At 35.5% G+C, this 18,673-nt stretch overlaps 2 protein-coding genes across 8 annotated transcripts in view; one reads left to right on the top strand and one right to left on the bottom strand.

The window, feature by feature from the left end:
* Window positions 1-18,530, top strand: part of UTS2B (urotensin 2B) — a 54,582-nt gene extending 36,052 nt beyond the window's left edge. The window contains exons 3-6 of one of the 6 annotated variants that reach the window (XM_081537391.1): window positions 3,584-3,682; window positions 4,864-4,901; window positions 7,003-7,096; window positions 17,463-18,530. In XM_081537391.1, coding sequence (XP_081393517.1) covers window positions 3,584-3,682; window positions 4,864-4,901; window positions 7,003-7,096; window positions 17,463-17,521 — 290 coding nt within the window. In that variant the 3' untranslated portion in view covers window positions 17,522-18,530. Of the gene's footprint in view, window positions 1-3,583; window positions 3,683-4,863; window positions 4,902-7,002; window positions 7,097-9,571; window positions 12,249-13,943; window positions 14,307-17,462 lie in introns of those variants that run through there. The other 5 variants (XM_081537415.1, XM_081537407.1, XM_081537399.1 and 2 more) reach the window with 5 other exon arrangements.
* OSTN (osteocrin) overlaps window positions 12,042-18,673 on the bottom strand; it is a 46,761-nt gene continuing 40,129 nt past the window's right edge. For both annotated transcript variants that reach the window (XM_081537354.1, XM_081537365.1), the window contains exons 5-6: window positions 15,991-18,027; window positions 12,042-12,387 (exon numbers count right to left, since the gene is read on the bottom strand). The gene's annotated coding sequence lies outside the window, so the exon portion shown is untranslated. The remainder of the gene's footprint in view (window positions 12,388-15,990; window positions 18,028-18,673) is intronic.

Here is an 18,673-nt window from a genome sequence, read left to right as displayed (position 1 = left end):
TATGTGAGGAAAGAAACATCTGGCCATTCACAGAAGACTCTGCAAAATGAGGATGTTAGTGGTAACTGTATTATAACTTCTGATATCATGTATATGAAATACAGAAAAATCGAATTCAAACTTTTTACTAGATTACAAATAGATAACATCTCTGACACCAGAATACCACACACTGATGTCCATATATCATTGGCAACATATAGGAAAGGTTTCTGTCTGGGACCCCTCGATCTCAGTTTCATTACATGTAAATAGAGAAGACAATTATTGGGAAATTTATTTTCTAATCTAAATTGTTCAGGATTAGAGTGAACTTCTCACCATTTTTCAAAGCAACTAAATGATTGACTTATTTTAGTCTTTTAACACACTGTTTTCAAATAAGCATTTGTCCACTGACAGACCACAAAGGTGGGGTCACCATCTTCTCTGTGTTAGATGCCATCCAAGACCAAGAACACAATCTGCCAGCTTTTCTCTGGTTTGGGGGTCACATGAGAGCGTGCCTCATAAGCCTGAAACTGGGCAAATTGCCCACCGTGAAATGAACAGCAGTGAATATCATGACTAGAAAGACTATCAAAAATTTGTGGTATATTACCATTTGAGGGCGTTCCAGGTTTCTTTCTGGCAAAATTTCTTATCTATATCCCATAAAAAGCATCACATTCAAATGACAAGCAAGGACACAACTGCGTCTTTTAAGCTTCAGTGTCTCAGGTAGTAATGAGTCTTTTTCTTTTTCCTGTATATTGCAAAAGTAATCACTCTCTCATTTCTGAGTAACTTTGCCATCCTTTTTGCTAAAGGGACATCGGCACTTGGGTAGTTTTTTATTCAAACAGTTTCTTTATCAACACTAATTTTTAGTTCAAAGACAGAAATATTAAAAGTACATCCATTTTTTCTTTTAAAGCTGTATCTGTCTTAAGACTAAAAATAAAAATGAGAAAAAAGACTTATTTTCTATTATTTTTCTTATCTTTCTAATGTCTTGCTTTAGAAAAAAAATTTGTTTTTAAATTTCTTGAGAAAACTTTTCCTCAGGGTTTCCTATAAGAGGTGGTTTTCTTAAAAGGTAGTGACAAGAATTTCTGAGGACAGTGTGTAATCACTGGAAACCAAATGGGTAAAGAATGGTAAATACATTAATTTTCTCTTTTGAAAAATGTTCCACTTAAACACACAGAGAAGAGGACTGTAAATTAAGCCATCAAAAGGTTCAGAAGGTAACATTTTCTAGTTACCTTTCTCCTAGTTTTGTAAATTCCCTAAATTGAAGGCAATGAGTCTGTTTCTTTTATCAGAGTTCTCCTTCTAAAACAAATAATCATTATCACCTGACTATACAATGTTCCTCATTTTTTCAATGAAAGCATTTTCAAGATTATAATTTAACATTTTAATAAATAGCTATAATAAAAATCGCTACACTATTACATAGTCATATCTTTCTCTTAAACTAAATTATTCCTGAGGGTCTTTGTTTAATTGATGTTAAGCAAAAGTTCCATTTATAGTCTATTATTTTAACTACTCAAAGAAAAAAGAACCCCAGAATTTAACAAATAATTTCTATGCCTATGAAGTAATAGAAATTGAGGAACTTTAAAATTGAGGAAATTGAGCAACAATAAACTTTTGATGATGCCACCTACCCCAGATCATTTATTGTCTTTTTCAGCAAATTGTTTATTCCTTTAATTAGCCATTTAGTTATTTGAGTTCATTAATTGACATTTTGGAGACACAAGGAATAGGAGACAATTTAAAGGAAGAGTCTAGTTAAATTATGAGCCATTTCTCTAACTGAAGCTCAGTATTCCCACTTTTAAATTTTAAACTCACCAATCTATCTTTTGTCCACACAATATCAGTTATTATGACTGAAATGGAACAGGATCTTATGGTCCTTGCCCCCCAAACTCCTTGCCCATGCCCTCAGACTTCCTTTTTTTCATGGAAAAACTTTAGACAAAGAATAAGTTTAATCAGAGAACTGAGAAAATGAAGAAACAAAGGGAAACAGTCAAAGGAAGCCCAATAATAATAATGTAGTCTTTAAGCATAATCAAGGACCTTTAGTTCCTTCTCAAGGGCCATAGATAATATCCTGAGTCATATCCTGTGAGCTCTCTTATAGATACTGAAAAATCAGGTGGAGAAATTAACTACCTGATGACCAGACTGTAGTCATGACATAAGCAGCCACAATTCTGAGAACTGGCCTCAAAGAAATTGAAACAAACTGACGCTGGAACTGAAGATTAACAGTACCTAAAATAAGCAAAATTACACTGGTCAGACCACTGATGACCGATTTCAAGATGACTATCAGAGCTGAGATGTTTATGCATATAGCCCCCTCCCTCAGCCTATAAAAGCTCTTGCCCCCTGACAATCAGGGGATAGTCAAACATTGGACAGCTCTCTGCCCTCCCCAGCCCTCCTGGTTGCTGGCATCCAAAATAAAGCAAACTTTCCTTTCCACTAAGCTGGCCTCTTTAAATGGCTTTTGAGTGGCAGCAGCTGGACCTGGGTTTGCTAACATGAGGAAAAGAGAGGGAAGAATGATCCTATAGAAATTATATGATAAAGGTTTGATTATTTTAGGCCACCTTACAAAGTTCATTTTGTTTATAACACACTAATTATTATTTTAATTGCATTACAATCCTGTTGAATCTTCATTTTTTATAGCTTGAATAAAGCTATTCAAGCTTTATTTCTGATTTCTACCCCAGAATCAAAATATTTAGGAAAATTTGATTGATTTTTCTGTTTTTAGAGTGCTGAGAAAGTGGGCTGGGAGGTAAATGGACAAAGATGTAAATTCATGAACACAGAAAAACTAGGCACCATCTGACCACTTCCACAAGGTTGCCTTGGATGGTTCAAGGCAATTCTCAGAACACAAAATGGCTCATATTTACATGTGTATAAAATCTCAAAGTCAAATTTTATATTTTTATCTTAAAAACAACTTTTAATTTATATTTCTTATGTTAAACACAATAGTAGAAAAAATTGTTTAAATACAGATGAAAAAACAGAAAGTACAACTTACTGTAATTCTACTAAGGCAGAAATAATTACAGGTAAATTTTAGACTATAAACTTCCAGGTATATTCTCCATCTCAGCTTCCTTCTCTTTCTCACAATCTCTCTTTGAGTGTTCATATACATTCAGTGATTTTTAAAACAGCTTGTCTTTTTATATTACACATCTCTCTCTATACACATTTTATTGGCAAGTATACACACTTTCCAGGTTGTGCAGTGGTAAGGAATCTGCCTGTCAGTGCAGGAGATGCAAGAGGCTCAGGTTCTATCCATGGGTCGAGAAGATCCCCTGGAGGAGGAAATGACAACCCACTCCATTATCCTTCCCTGGAAAATTCTATGGACAGAGGGGCCTAGCGGGTTACACTATAGTCCATGGGGTTGCAAACAGTCAGACATGACTGAGCAACTGAGCACACATACACATTAATAGTTACCTGTAAAATCTATTTAATCAGAAACACATTCAAGTGACACAGATTGAAAAGAGCTTTCATTACACTGAGGTAATTATTACAGGAAATGAATTGCTTCCAGATAAAGAAGATACAGATGGTGAAGAACTATTGCTGGCCCTACTGAATAAAAATTTTGGCTTCCAAAGACCTTCCAACATTGGTAAGTTAAGAATAAAGTCAAACATGATTTATTCCATCTTCTGACCTGTTTTTTCTACATGTTAATTTATATTAAAGAAAATAATAATTACTAATTTAAAGCTGCACTGAAGGCTTAAGTGTCTCTGTTATTTCATATTCATGCTAAAAGCAATGGCATTCTTAAAAAACATTAAAATCTTATTTTGTTCAATTAGAGTATTCTAATGGGGTTAGTAACTGTTGAGTTACAAAACAGTTATCTTTATTCATATTTTTCCCTCTCATGTATGTCACTCCCCATAGGTACAGCTAATATTTTCTTTTACTAAATGCTTCCAGGGTATTATTAAATGTTTTGAAATAGGTTTCCACTAGAAATTTCTAAATTAACTGGTTTTGTGGCACTTTTTTTGCAATCAGATTCTTTCAATTTGGGAAATGACTAGAGTAGAAACCATTAAGAAATTTAGGCTCCACCAAGCTTTTTTTTTCTTTGAAGTACAGGATAATCTGATTTACAATTATTTATCAGATTGGTCTCCAAGAAATGATAGATATTGTCAGAAATTTAGCAAGTCTAACCTGAGAGACAGTGTGACAATATGATAATGTAATGCTCTCTCAGAAAACATCTGTTCTAAAAAAACTGTCTATTCATGGACAGGGTACTGGTTAAAACAATACCTTAATAAATACTTAAAAATATAGGATTTAAAAATTAGAAATAAGATGTTCATTGAGGAAAATGAACATGATTATAAAAAGAAAAGTCTGTATTCAAATTGTAAAACCCAGAGAGATTACTATTAGTATTTTGGGAAATTTCCCTCTTGATTAAATTTTACAGGTAAGATTTGTGGCCTGCCTTTTTTTTTTTTTTACTTAATATTTTTTCATGAGAATGTCCCCATGCCAGTGTAAAAATTTACTTCTAAATAGTAGTCCTTGTTAGAACTAGAAAAGTCCCTATTTAAGAAAACTCTGTATTTATGATAGAAATTAGATGCTTGTTCATTATATTACTGATTATATTTCAACATTACAGGCACTGAAAAAATGTTTGGGGCTTTATATTAGAGATACATGGGTGATCTCAAATCATACAAAAAAAATGCCTTGTCTTTCTGAATGTGTGACCTGAAGTGAATTAAATATATTTCTTGCAATGTACATTTTTCATATGACAAATGTGTCTTGCAGATATAGAACTGGCTAACAAATTGGAGGAACTTAACCAGGTGAGAATGTGAAACACATGAAATCTCAATTTTCATAATTATTATAAGACAATTTCTTTTGAAACAGTAGTTTTTAAAATTATTAATACTATATTTTAAAACTATTATTCCTGCTAGAAAAAGAGTGAAGTAATTCACTAGGAAAAACAATCAAATTCTACTAAAAAAGAAAAGGAAAACAAGACGAAACTATAACTGAAGTGATCATGGGATAAAATGTCTAGAAATCTGGGTTTTAGATACAGCTCTCCAATTACCTAGGACACCATGGAAGAATTAAAATTCTCTGGATCTAAATCTCCTCATCAGTAAAATATGAGGCTACAATTAGATTGGTGGTTTTTAAAAGCTATTATTCCTTTTCAAAGTGGAAATATTTTTTTCCAAACAAAATTGTATGTGGTCCCAGTAAATGAAACGTATAAAAGTGGAGCTGTTCTGCTTGAAGCAGCTAGTTTGGGAGGAGAGGGAGTGAAGTGCTCCTGTCTTTGGCCTCGGTACAGGGAACCCCTTAGCAACCTTATCCCCAACTTCTCTCTATGAGGAAAATTGGAAAATCATTGCATTAGATTATTTCTTAACTCTTTCAAACACAACTGCATGCAAATTCATTATCATGTAAACCATGTGGCTGTGAGAGAGAAGTATGCCGCATCAATTATTAGCAGCTAGGACACGGATACATGCAGAAGCTTAAGCTGAATTCTGTTTTGATAGAGTTAGATCTCCAGGGTTTAGGCAATCAATGATCTTGCTAAAGATCAACTTGGCTTACACTCTGGATAGAAACCTTCGGGTCTCAAAATACTTCTCCTTTCCCGCTAGAAAGGAAAATATTTCAGGAAATTTGAACATACACATAAGTCTTTGAAACACCTTGAAAAGGACGAGTCATTTTGGGTGACATCAAATCAAGTCCAGCTATACAGGCTGTGTTTACAGGCTTCCCATTAATGAACACTGAGACTTGACTTCCTTCACCATAAACCTGTTTGTTCCTGATTGTCTGTTGAGTCATGGACCTTTCCCAGCCAGTTTCTAAATGCAAGTTTCCTTTTATTTTTCTGTTTAATTATTTTTATTTTTTAATTACTCTTATTTCCTTTTCTGTTGCTTTTTCCTCCTTCCTTTTGTCCATCTTTCCTTCTTCCTCCTCTTCTTGCTCTTTCTTCTTTCATAGAAAATGGTATTGTTGTTATTCAGTTCAGTTCAGTTCAGTTCAGTCGCTCAGTCGTGTCCGACTCTCTGCGACCCCATGAATTGCAGCACGCCAGGCCTCTCTGTCCATCACCAACTCCCGGAGTCTACCCAAACCCATGTTCATCGAGTCGGTGATGCCATCCAACCATCTCATCCTCTGTCGTCCCCTTCTCCTCCCGCCCCCAATCCTACCCAGCATTAGGGTCTTTTCCAATGAGTCAACCCTTCGCATGAGGTGGCCAAAGTATTGGAGCTTCAGCTTCAACATCAGACCTTCCAATGAACACCCAGGATTGATCTCTTTTAGGATGGATTGATTGGATCTCCTTGCAGTCCAAGAAACTCTCAAGAGTCTTCTCCAACACCACAGTTCAAAAGCATCAATTCTGCGGCGCTCAGCTTTCTTCACCGTCCAACTCTCACATCCATACATGACCACTGGAAAAACCATAGTCTTGACTAGACGGACTTTTGTTGGCAAAGTAATGTCTCTGCTTTTAAATATGCTATCTAGGTTGGCCATGACCTTCCTTCCAAATAGTAAGCGTCTTTTAATTTCATGGCTGCAGTCACCATCAGCAGTGATTCTGGAGCCCAAAAAAGTAAAGTCTGACACTGTTTCCACTGTTTCCCCATCTATTTCCCATGGAGTGATGGGACCAGATGCCATGATCTTAGTTTTCTGAACGTTGAGCTTTAAGCCAACTTTTTCACTCTCCTCCTTCACCTTCATCAAGAGGCTCTTTAGTTCTTCTTCACTTTCTGCCATAAGGGTGGTGTCATCCACATATCTGAGGTTATTGATATTTCTCCCGGCAATCTTGATTCCAGCTTGTGTTTCTTCCAGCCCAGCGTTTCTCATGATGTACTCTGCATAATTTTCATATTTGATTTTTAACAGCAGGAAAAGCTGAAAGAGCAGCTCATGGAAGCAAAGGATGCTGAGATGTTCTATGCGATAGACAGTGTATCTTCTTCCCATCCTAATAAGAGAGGTAAGTTTTCACTTCAAAGTCTTAACATTGAATTCTAAGATTACTTTTGCAAGTATTTCTGAGAGGGAAGAAATTAAGTTGACACTTCTTTATCTTATGTTGATGATCAGATCAAAGCTCATATTAAAAAAAAAAAAATCCAATGAAGGCTTCCCCAATGGCTCAGATGATAAAGAATCTGCCTGCAATGTGGAAGATCGGGCTTCAATCCCTGGGTTGGGAGGATCCCTTGGAGAAGGGAATGGCTACCCATTCCAGTATTCTTGCCTGGAGAATTCCATGGACAGAGGAGCCTGGCGGGCTACAGTCCATGTGATCTCAGAGTAGGACATGACTGAGTGACTGAGCACACAGACATTCAGATGAAGGCATTAAATGTCTTTGACCTCTGTCACGTATATAACATGGTTAGCAAGGTCATCTATTTCAGATTTAAGTAAAATTAGTCTGTCATTGTTTAAAACTGTGTCTCACCCTTGCTATTTTGCCTAAACACTGGAGAGTAAGGAGTACTCTGATTGCTATAACACTTAGTCCAGGTTTTGATTCATAATATTTAATTTTAGAAAGATTTGTCTTTTGGATCCCTATAACTTTTTATAACATGCCTGGAAAATTCTTGTGTATGAAAAAATTGCATGTATGTCTCTTTATTCACAATGTGATATGAGATTTGCTAAGCCATGTTTTATTCATTTTCACTTGTCCCCTTCCTCTCAGGTTTGTCTTTAACTGCTGTAAAAAAGCGGTTTTTACAATGGAAGAGGATGAAACAGCATTCTTTAGAAACTTAGCATATACCAGACATTTTATATTTTACTATTTCAGGTTGTTATGGTTAAGTATATAGAGTCTATAGTTAGACTGCCTGGGTTTAAATTGTAATATTGATATATCCCACGTGTGTGACCTTGGGCAATTATCTAACTTCCTGTGCCTCACTTCCTTTGCCCCCAAATGCAAATAATAATAATCATCTTTATGAGATTGTTAGGAGGATTTTATAAGTTAATATATGAAAGTCACTTAGAACAATACCTGGCATGTAATCAGCACTATGTAAGCCTAACTTTAAAAATTCGTTTTGATCATTATTACTATAATTATTATTTTATTTTCATCATAGTCACCATAAGATAGCTATTACTATGCCTATATTATAGATGGGAAAATTACATCTCAGAGGGGTTAAGTAGCATGTTCAAAATAACCCAGTTACTAAGTGATTTAACCAGTGAGCCTGAAGGACTTTGATAGAGGATATATTGGAAGGTGGAAGGGAGAGAATCTTTGGGCTTTTTAAGGACTTTAGCTTTTACTAACTGTCATACTGGGTAAGACTGAAGGCAAAATGAGAAAGGGGTGGCAGAGGATGACATGGTTAGTTGACATTACCGACTTAATGGATATGAATTTGAGCAAACTCCAGGAAATAGTGGAGGATGGAGGAGTCTGGTGTGCTTCTTTCAACCCTTATAATCAATTTCTAGAATCACAGAGTTGGACACGACTTAGTGGCTGAACAACAATTATCATATGGGAAATCACTGAAAATTTGGAGCAAGTGAGTGCTAAGAAATGTTTCAACAGAACCACTCTTGATGTTTAGTGCAGAATATACTGCTGTTGCTGCTGCTAAATGGCTTCAATAGTGTCCGACTCTGTGCGACCCCATAGACGGCAGCCCACCAGGCTCCTCTGTCCCCTGGGATTCTCCAGGCATGAATACTGGAGTGGGTTGCCATTTCCTTCTCCAATGCATGCATGCATGCTAAGCAGCCCACCAGGCTCCTCTGTCCATGGGATTCTCCAGGCAAGAATACTGGAGTGTGTTGCCATTTCCTTCTCCAGAACATACTGCGAAAAGGAGCAAAAATGGAAGCAGAGAGACCTTTAATGAGGCTAATTTAAGGAACTAGATAATAAATGGTGGTAACTTTAATTCGGGTAGCAGTAGTGAATTGATAAGGAGTCTGATACTAGATATATTTTGAAAAAAAAAGTCAACAAAATTTGCTCTAAAATTATATGTGAGTTGTAGAAAAAAGAGGAAGGTTTGTAAATGACGCCAAGGTTTTGCTCTAAGTGACTAGGGTTAAAAAGGCAATTTCTGTTTATTGAGGGCTTCCCTGATGGTTCAGAAGGTAAATAATCTGCATGCAATGCAGGAAACTCAGGTTTGATCTCTCGGTGGAGAAGATCCCCTGAAGAAGGGAATGGCTACCCACTTCAGTATTCTTGCCTGGAGAATTCCATGGACAGAGAGTTGGAGGAGGCAACATGGTGCAAGGGTTTGGTGACGGAAAAGAGTTGGTATAGAGATTTGTTGAATCTTTTCATAGTCAGTATGGCCTAGGCTATGATATGTTACAAATTTTAGTCTAAATCTCAGAGACTTAATATAGGGAAATCCATAAAGTTCAATGCACATAATAGTAATACAAGCCTCTTCTATTTTGTGGCTGTATCATCTAGATTGTTGCTGTAACTTGACTGCCTCCAAGATTACCAAGATGAAGGAGAGGGATAGAGGCTGCCTCTCAGCTCTCAGTTGCCTCAGTTCAGGGACATGCATCACTTCTACTGATCCACTGCCTTTAATTAGTCACTTGAGCTGCCACCAAAATATTGGAAGAATAAGCTAATAAAAGTTAGAAAGCACTTACAGAAGTACATGGGGAGTACTGGCTCCACCACAGTCAATCCTTTGATCTTTTCTTAACCACATAGACTGCACTCAACTGACTCTCTATTAGAGACAACCCCAAATTCCTTTCACTGCTGCACCCTGAACAAAGAACAGGTTCTCCAGGAGATACTAATTTTTGTCAAATACAATGTGGCTCCACTTCATTCACAGACTTATTAGCTAAAAGGACAAATTCAATAATTAGCATGGGAATAGGGAAAGGATAACAACAATCAATCATCTTATTCATAAAGGAAAAGAACATGAGATGTGAGTGGTGACCTCTAGCAATCCTGAAATCCCACAGGGGAAATATTACAAAGGTCTCTTACTCTGGAGATGGAGACAAGTTTCTTGCTGAGGACCCACCAGTGTGTAGGAGGAGTCCTTTGTCCATTGTGTTGTTCCCCTGGCTCCACCTTTTCCGAAGTTTATGCTCTTTTTTTTTTTTCATTTTTCATCCCTCAACACAGCTTATGTGTTTTTGGGGGAATATTCTCTTTGAGGCCTGAATGGTTTTCTCGGGCCTCCTCCTACTCTCCCAAAGTTGGAGGCCCAAGGTTTATTTCGTTTTAAAGTGTCAAAGATGTTTTTAGTTCTAGGGTTTATGGTGTCTTTGACAATGATTTTTGGTACCAATTTAGACAGCCTCTCAACTATTGCTACACAGTTTTCAAAAAACTATTTTAACTATTTTGTATTCTCACCCCCAACTGAGTTGCCTTGAAGAATATACTTTGAAAAGTAATCTAATTTTTTGCCCTGAATTCCTTCTTTCAATTGATACTTACCTGACTTCACTCACTTAGAATCATTTTAAATCCCTTTTTATGGTTTCGGGACCTAGAAACAGGTCTTGAAATATTTCAAGCTCTTGTATTTCTGAACTACTTTTGTTTCTTTTTTATTTGTTTGTAAAGACACCATTTCCCCCAAGCTTACTATTTCTTGTAATACCTGGCTAAGTGTATCCACCAGAAACCTAAAAATACTGCCAATGTTCTATTTCCTTACCTTTTTCTTCTAGAAGTTCCAGAGGAACACATTCTGAATCTGAACAGTTGTAGATGTCAGTTTTACCACACATTTTGCTACTTTGTAAAATGACTCTTCTTATTTCCAGCCTATGATATTAATTTCCTTGTCTGCCATTAATCAGTTGCTGAGGCTGTGCCATGACTTAGCTTCCTCTTAGAGTAGCACCCTCCTTCAAGTTATTAAGGTGTATTTTGGGATAAATTAGGCAAGCCACATCAACAAAATAACCTTAAAAATTCAGTGGTGTAACTTGGTTTAAAATTTATTTCATGTTTACATGAAGCCTTGTGTACCTTGATTATTTTCCTTCATTTTGTGCCTGCACCATGTGTCCCTATTGCAGGATAGGAAAGATATGGAGGAAAACGCATCCTTACCTTCCAAAATTAGGCACATGTTCTCAATCTAACTTACTGGGATTAGGGGAGCACCTGGGAAATGTCAAGAAACACAATGAACAGTTGGAGAATCCTCTCTCTACTATAGACATTTTGAGCTTGTTATGCCATGTATAACAAAATCTTCCCAGTAGTGATTTGAGTAAACCCCTGAGTATATCAAGTTGGAGCTTAGGGAAGTAGCCCAGATTGGAGATCTAAATATGACAGTTACCTGCCTGTCAGCATTGCTTGGTATTGTGATGAGACTCTTTAGGCAATCACTCTAGATAGATATAAAAGAGAAGACATCCAAGGACAGGTGCCAGGCCACACCAAGGTTAGAGAGTGGGCATATGAGAGAGAATTAGCAAAACAGACTGAGAAGGAGCAGCTACCGTGGCAAAAGGCCACAAGGAGAAAAATGCCTCAGATGTCAAACAGAAAAACTGTTTCCAGGAAGACATAGTTCAGCTGTTTCTAAAGCTACGGTAGGTCCAGTAAAATGAGAGCTGAGACTTTCCATCTGAACAGCAATGGGAAGGGTTTTAATTGTTTTGACAAGAGTTATTTGATGGACTTTTGGTTAGGGAGAATATGATAAAACAACAGAAATGACTAACAACAGACAACTCTTCTGAGGAATTTTGTTCTGAAGGGTAGTAAAAATTGGAACATTAGCTGGAGTAACTTGGAGGGGTCAAGGAAGCTTTGTAATTGTTTTTAAGCAAGGAGATATTAAAGTATTTACACATGTAGTAGGAACAAAATAAATATTTGTGGTGATAAACATATGAATTAGATGCCCAGATTAGGTGACAGAAACAACCCACGTCACATCTGAAGTGTCATTTTTATTGGGATAACTAGAAACAGTCTACCATGAATAACAATATATGAAGGTGGAATGAACTCAGAGATTCAGCCTGAAGCTAGAATATCTTAAACTTCTGTGAAATAATGTTATTTGTTTAATCATTTAATATATACTTGACAGACACCTGGTAAATCCTTCCTTTCATTAAAGATGCTGCTGCTACTGCTGCTAAGTCGCTTCAGTCATGTCCGACTCTGTGTGACCCCATAGACGGCAGCCCACCGGGCTCCTCCATCCATGGGATTTTCCAGGCAAGAGTACTGGAGTGGGGTGCCATTGCCTTCTCCACTGTCCAAAACCAAGCATCACGCTAAAAACAGGGATTAGAAGAGAGAACCAGATAGATGTCAAGAGACAGAAGAAGGCTGGCTAGGGTGTTTTTCCCGCCCACCCTCCCCCCATAAATGGTAAATGATAAATGATAGATAAGCATTGAGGAGTTGGTTCTACTGGTGATATCATTCATTAAGATTTCCTTCAACTGGGAAGTATATTCCAGTGCACCAGAACTGAGCTGCTCTTGAGGTGCAAGTCTTGGATATGTGTAGATTTATATTTTCCTTCTTGACTGAGATATTCAAAGATATCCAAAGGGACAGAAAGGGACTTTCCAAAATATAAAAAGCATATTGGATTAGAGGGCCAAGCTCCTCAGTTTACTGTCTGAAAATAAATTTCTGCTTTCATAGGATTTGAATGTGTTTTGTTGAAAGAAAACTCTGGCTCTTTTAGGAATGAAAAGTAAGCTCTGAGTACTATTGTAACACTCTGTGTATATGTGGTGATGAGCACTAAGGCCACAGTTTAAAGAGTAAGTGGAGTTAGGGAGAGATACCTGGGTGGGAAGATAGACTTTTATCACTTATGGTGAAGAGTGTCTTAACTGTCCTACGAGTTTTTCAACTCATTTTTATTGTGCATCCCATTAATCAGTAGTGAATCAAAGACCTATCTCCCCAAGGTCATCATTTTATAAAACATTTAGTTTGAAGGAAATTAGAGAAATTTGTAATTAATTAGATGAAGCTGATGTTAAGTCAGGCAATTGATTGGGAACAATCCACAGAAGATTTAAAATCACTCATTCATGTATTTAAAGATTAAAATACTGCTTGAATTAGTTTGATTTTTTTCTGAAGAATCACTTTATGATCAGAATGTGAGACTCAATTTGACAATCAAATTACATAAATATCATTTGGTGGTTCGCAAAGTGAAGTTTAAATTCTCTTCCTTCTTTTTCCTCAAGTAAATAGAAGCATACTTTTCACTGATTTTGCTTATTTGTTTAGTCCTCTTTGGGACTTAAGTTATGCCAACTCTAAATAGAAAGTGAAAGTCGCTCAGTCCTGTCTGATTCTTTGCGACCCCATGGAATAGTCTATGGAGTTCTCCAGGCCAGAATACTGGAATGGGTAATCTTCCCAACCCAGGGATCAAACCCAGGTCTCCCACACTGCAGATAGATTCTTTACCAGTTGAGTCACCAGGGAAGCCCTTCTAAAATAGACGAGTACATCTAGTAGGATGGCCTATTGTAGTCTTTGAATTGTATCACATACATTATAATGTAAAACAAAACTGTCCATTAGAACTTTCTTTAATGAGGTGACCATTCTCTAATTTGCACTGCCCGTTATGGTCATCTATTGAGCACTTAAAAGTTGGTTAGTATTATAGAGAAGCTGAAATCTTCAAAAATTCATTTAATTTTAATTAATTTAAAGATCCATATGAGGCTGACTACCACTAAATATCTGTTTTAGAAAACTTTCTCATACTCAGGCATACTTAAACTATTTTATTTAAATGTAATATTTTTATCAAAAATCTTTCTAATAAAGAATTGTTTTGTTTCTTTTTTAGCTTGTTTTTGGAAATACTGTGTCTAAAGTTTTTGCTCTGGGTGCAAAAAAGAATAAGAACATTAGAAAAAGTTACATATCTACCCATTCTACTGTTTAAAGATCAAAGATATTTCAAGCATAAAAAAATAGTGGCAGAGTTTATACAGATTGTTACATGCTTAAAGTTTATGTTGTGAATCATAGTGACAAATTAGTTGCACTTGAATGGCATGGACTATCAGAATGACTCTGTAGAGCTAAAGTTGAGAGTGCTGTATCTATTGTATGCTTTCCATAAATTCATTGTCTACATATCATTTTGTTCAGTGATGACTAAGCTGTTGAGCTATCAATTAAAAAATTTAAAAATTGCCTTGGAAAACTAAATTATATTGTCTGAATCTCTGTGGAAAATATGTATCTTTGTTCTTTCTCTTTTTTTGTGATTCTCTGGCTACTATCTCTTTTCTGTTCATTAGGATAATTGTCAATAAGACTTTTACTACCAAATGAATGCATTACTAGGGAGCAGAAGTCTTATTTATCTGACTCTAGGAGAAAGTAGTACTAGGTGTTTAAGAAAGAGATATTAAGAAAATGTTCTTGCATAACAATTTGCCTTTGGGCCCCTTAATTCTTATTTCTGCCTTCACCACAGTATCAGAAATTGAGACTTTTAGCATGTCTGTGAGAGACTAGATTCAGTGTACTGAAAACATCAAACAAAACATAAAAACTCATTGAGTTTTTTTTCCATTCATTTCTTTCTCACATCTTCACATCACACTGCTCTTGCTTATGTCTGAGCAAACTTATTTAATCAATTCAAGGCTAGGAATCCAACTTCACTTTTATTTGCCACCTGTGGTGACATCGTAACATTGTCAAAGGAAGTTTATAATTAAAAAATATCAATGGTAGACTATCAATGGCCAGATAGTCTATGGGCATGCCCTTATATCACAGTACAGGGGAAATGTAGTTTATCTACATATGTTAATTGTGTGGTTCTTAACAATAAAACTGTCTCATGACCTAGTATGAGCAATATTGCTTAAGTGAAAAACAATTTAAAAATTCATAAGTCAGACCAAGTTGAGTCATATACCTGTAGTGCTTTAAATAAACTTGTTAGGAGCCAATTGAATGTACATAAATATATAGTTGCTTAATAATGCCTGAATGTTTCTCACATATTTACATCTGCTGTGAACACAAGCATGATATTATTGTAAACAAAGATAAAATGCCTGTTTTCATCATCTCATGTTTATTAACTTTGGAGCAGTTGAATGATATTCAAGCATTTTTAAACTTTAGGGGTAATGTTATTCAAAAAGTTTCTGATACTTTTTCCTTTTAGAGAAAGTTATTAATATTTTTCCTTATAATTTGTTATTTTTTTAAATTTGCCTTAAGAAGTTTATTTCCCCTACAATATCTGTAAATTAAAGGTAGAATTCCTTGGATATTTTTTGTTTTTGTAGTCAGCAATTAACATCCCCCATGAAAAATTAGTTATGTAATTAATACCAGCATTCAGAAATCCCTATTCACTGCTCCATGAAGCTTCACACAAGAACAAAGAGGAAGAAAGATAATCTATTTCTTTGAAACTAGATGAAAAGTCCCTTCAAGCTGGTAACTTTCAATGATATATAGCTGGATTTAGTAATACACAATACATTAGACAAATTTATGAGATGACTTGTCATATTCTTAAGAGAAATTATGATGTAATTTCCTGATATGTTAAACAAATATCTTATTTTAAACTAGAATACCGCTCATGATGTTTCTACTCTATATAAAGTAGTAGTAGAAATTAAAAAAACATTTTTCTTTTTTTCTTCGTGTAAGTCTGGTGTATATGCTATGAGACAAATGCATTACACATTAGAACAAAGTGTAAATCAATATATTGTGACTTCCTACTTAAGTTAAAATGGAAGCCCATAAGCATAATTTTGAATTTAAAACATTAAAGAAGATAGGAAATCAATTTGTTTAACCCAACTTTAAATCTTTACCATGAGAAATTTTTAGGCTACACTAGGTTTTAATACCTTTTGTTAAAGCATGAAGCAGCAGCACCCAGTTGGATTGGAGTAGAGTGGAGTGTTGATCACTCAGTCATGTCCAACTCTTTGTGACCCCATGGACTGTAGCCTGCCAGTCTCATCTGGCCATGGAATTCTCCAGGCAAGAATACTGGAGTGGGTAGCCATTCCCTTCTCCAGGAGATCTTCCTGACCCAGGGATCAAACCCAGGTCTTCTGCATTGCAGGCAGAGTCTGACAAATATCCAAATGTGAGAAAAAGGAAAGAGTTGCTAAGGAATAGGATACATTTCTATAAATCATCACAAAGTTGGGCAAGATAAATTATAACTTAAAGAATTCTTTCAAATAGTAAGTCCTGCAGGATCTTTGTCTGTGTACCACTGCTAAATTTCCAGTGCAAGAGTATGAACAGAAATCAAAGAATCTGTGAGCTTTCTCAAAACTCACTTTTCTTTGCTAAGGCTCCTCTATTACAATTCAAAGAATATTTCATTTTCAGTTTCTTTTTCCTAAATTAAATTAAAAGATTTTCAGCAATTAGAAAATTTCTCCCCAAAAGAAACTGCATACAAAATCACTTTGTGTACAATGCTAACTATATATGTTCATTTCTGTGTTTGAGTTTATTTTATTCTTTGGATTGTATGCTGATTTATTTTTAGTTAAAATTAACAACTACCCATTTCTCTCCTCTTCTTCCAGTATAACTGTACCTTCTAATTACACTCTTCCTTTTTAGCTAAAATAAACCGTTCTCTACTGGTCAAATTTTTTTGTTTCCTCACATATCAGGTCTGCTTAACAGTGATACCAGAGTTTAAAGAAGTGTTTTCAGAGGCTTTTTAAACTTCTGCTAATTTATGCTAAATCTCTTGTTGAAGTGATAAATTCTCTGTATGTTTTTAAAGCATATACAATGCACAATGGGCTAACGCACTTAAATTACAGCAACAGTGCAGTTTTTGCTGAGGACTGCTTTCCAGAATACCAAACCTTGTGCTTTCATAGGCGAATTAAAAATAATCTGAATCATTTTAAAGAAATCATTCTCAAATATATTATACTCTTCAATGCTTTATTAAACACAATATATGAAACAGATTAAATGGATTCATAGATTGGTGGTTAACATTAAGACTGCTTATTGTAATGTGCTAAAATGTACTGTGCTTCAATTAGGTGAACTGAACTGGCCCCTAGAGCTCTGGTGGTTTCCTATTTGACTTCCCCCACAATTTCATCTGTTATTTCTGTAAATAGCTCTCCTAATCAGCCACCACTACTCTTAATTAACTATCAGTTATAATTTAGAGAAATGGAAAGTTGTTAGGGGACACGAGATAGCCAAACTTGGCAAATGAATAATATTCTTCGATTCCTGATTCTAAGTCAGTGTGCTCTGACCTGCAGTGTTTCTCAAGTTATTGGGAGAATAAAATTTATGGGCTTAATTACTGCTGTTTTTTCTTGCTCAGAAAGTTTTTCTCTTATATCTGGAACTGGGATTGTGTTTTATTTGGTTGAACCGAATTGACATTTGAATGTAAAAGAAGCCTAATTTCATAATCATTACCCAAGAGGCTCACAGATAAAAGATGAGAGGAATAAAAGTCTTCAAGAGAAAATACACAGCATCGTCTTTCCTTGTTCCCCAGTGATGATCAAATGGATTGTACCTAAATTCTACTGAAATAAATCAGTCAGTCTTTAGTTATTATTTCTCAATTTCATATATGTAAATGGTAAAGGCACACAGAAAGCATTTCACTGTATTGTGTTTCTTAGGGAAGCAATGTTTGGGGTGGAGTAACCATTCATGTATAACTCAAATATATATATTTTAAAAATATCCATGCATTGAAATTATCTGGACAATTTAATTGAAGTTATAACAATACTGTGATGTGATGAAGTTCAAGAAGTTCAAGCTCTGGAAAGGATGACAGAAGTTTCCTTCGAAGTTTAATCATTAAAGAGTGTGAAGAGCTTCACCAGAATATCTTCCATGTTTCTGTGACATTTCACCCAAGGAAGATGTGTCTGCAAAAATGAAAGTTGAAAATGTTACAGCTAATGAGAACTCTGCATAAGGGGAAATCTATCAACTTCAATTGAGAAGAGCTAAAACTTGAATTACTTGAGGTTTCCTTATAGCTCTTATTTAAGTACCATGTCTTTTATTGCAGAGCCAATAATGCAAAATGATAATTTCAGATAAAAATTAATGAAAAAGTGTATTTTAAATGTAACAGGTAGGTGCTTATGCTGAAACCACACCTCCTTTCTTCTCATACCTCTATTTCTTTTGAGTTTTCAATCTTAGGTCAAAGGATGTTGCTGTTACAAGGGAAAGATAAAGAAAATTTGACTATTACTTTCTGTTTATTGTTAACATGTTGATAATTGTATATTTTGCTCTTTTTAAAGGATCCAAATAAATGCTGATATTTAAACATAATATTTCTGTTATTTGAGAGGTATGTTGCTTTATCAGAATGATAGAGTGTCAATATTGTTCTAAAATAAAAATTGTCAGTATAATGCAACAACATGTGTTTTACATTATTAAAAGTCTTAAGGCACTGTGGCAGCAAGGGGTAGCACAATTAATGATCATATTTACCACATTTCATTAAGTTGGCATCCTGTGTCAACAGCAGAGACCTAGAACTTTGCTAACTGCAGC

The sequence above is a fragment of the Giraffa tippelskirchi genome, chromosome 2 (genome assembly GCF_054371585.1).
Source record: "Giraffa tippelskirchi isolate mGirTip1 chromosome 2, T2T-mGirTip1v1.2.pri, whole genome shotgun sequence".
NCBI classification, from domain to species: domain Eukaryota; kingdom Metazoa; phylum Chordata; class Mammalia; order Artiodactyla; family Giraffidae; genus Giraffa; species Giraffa tippelskirchi.
This window is presented reverse-complemented; position numbering and strand designations above follow the sequence as displayed.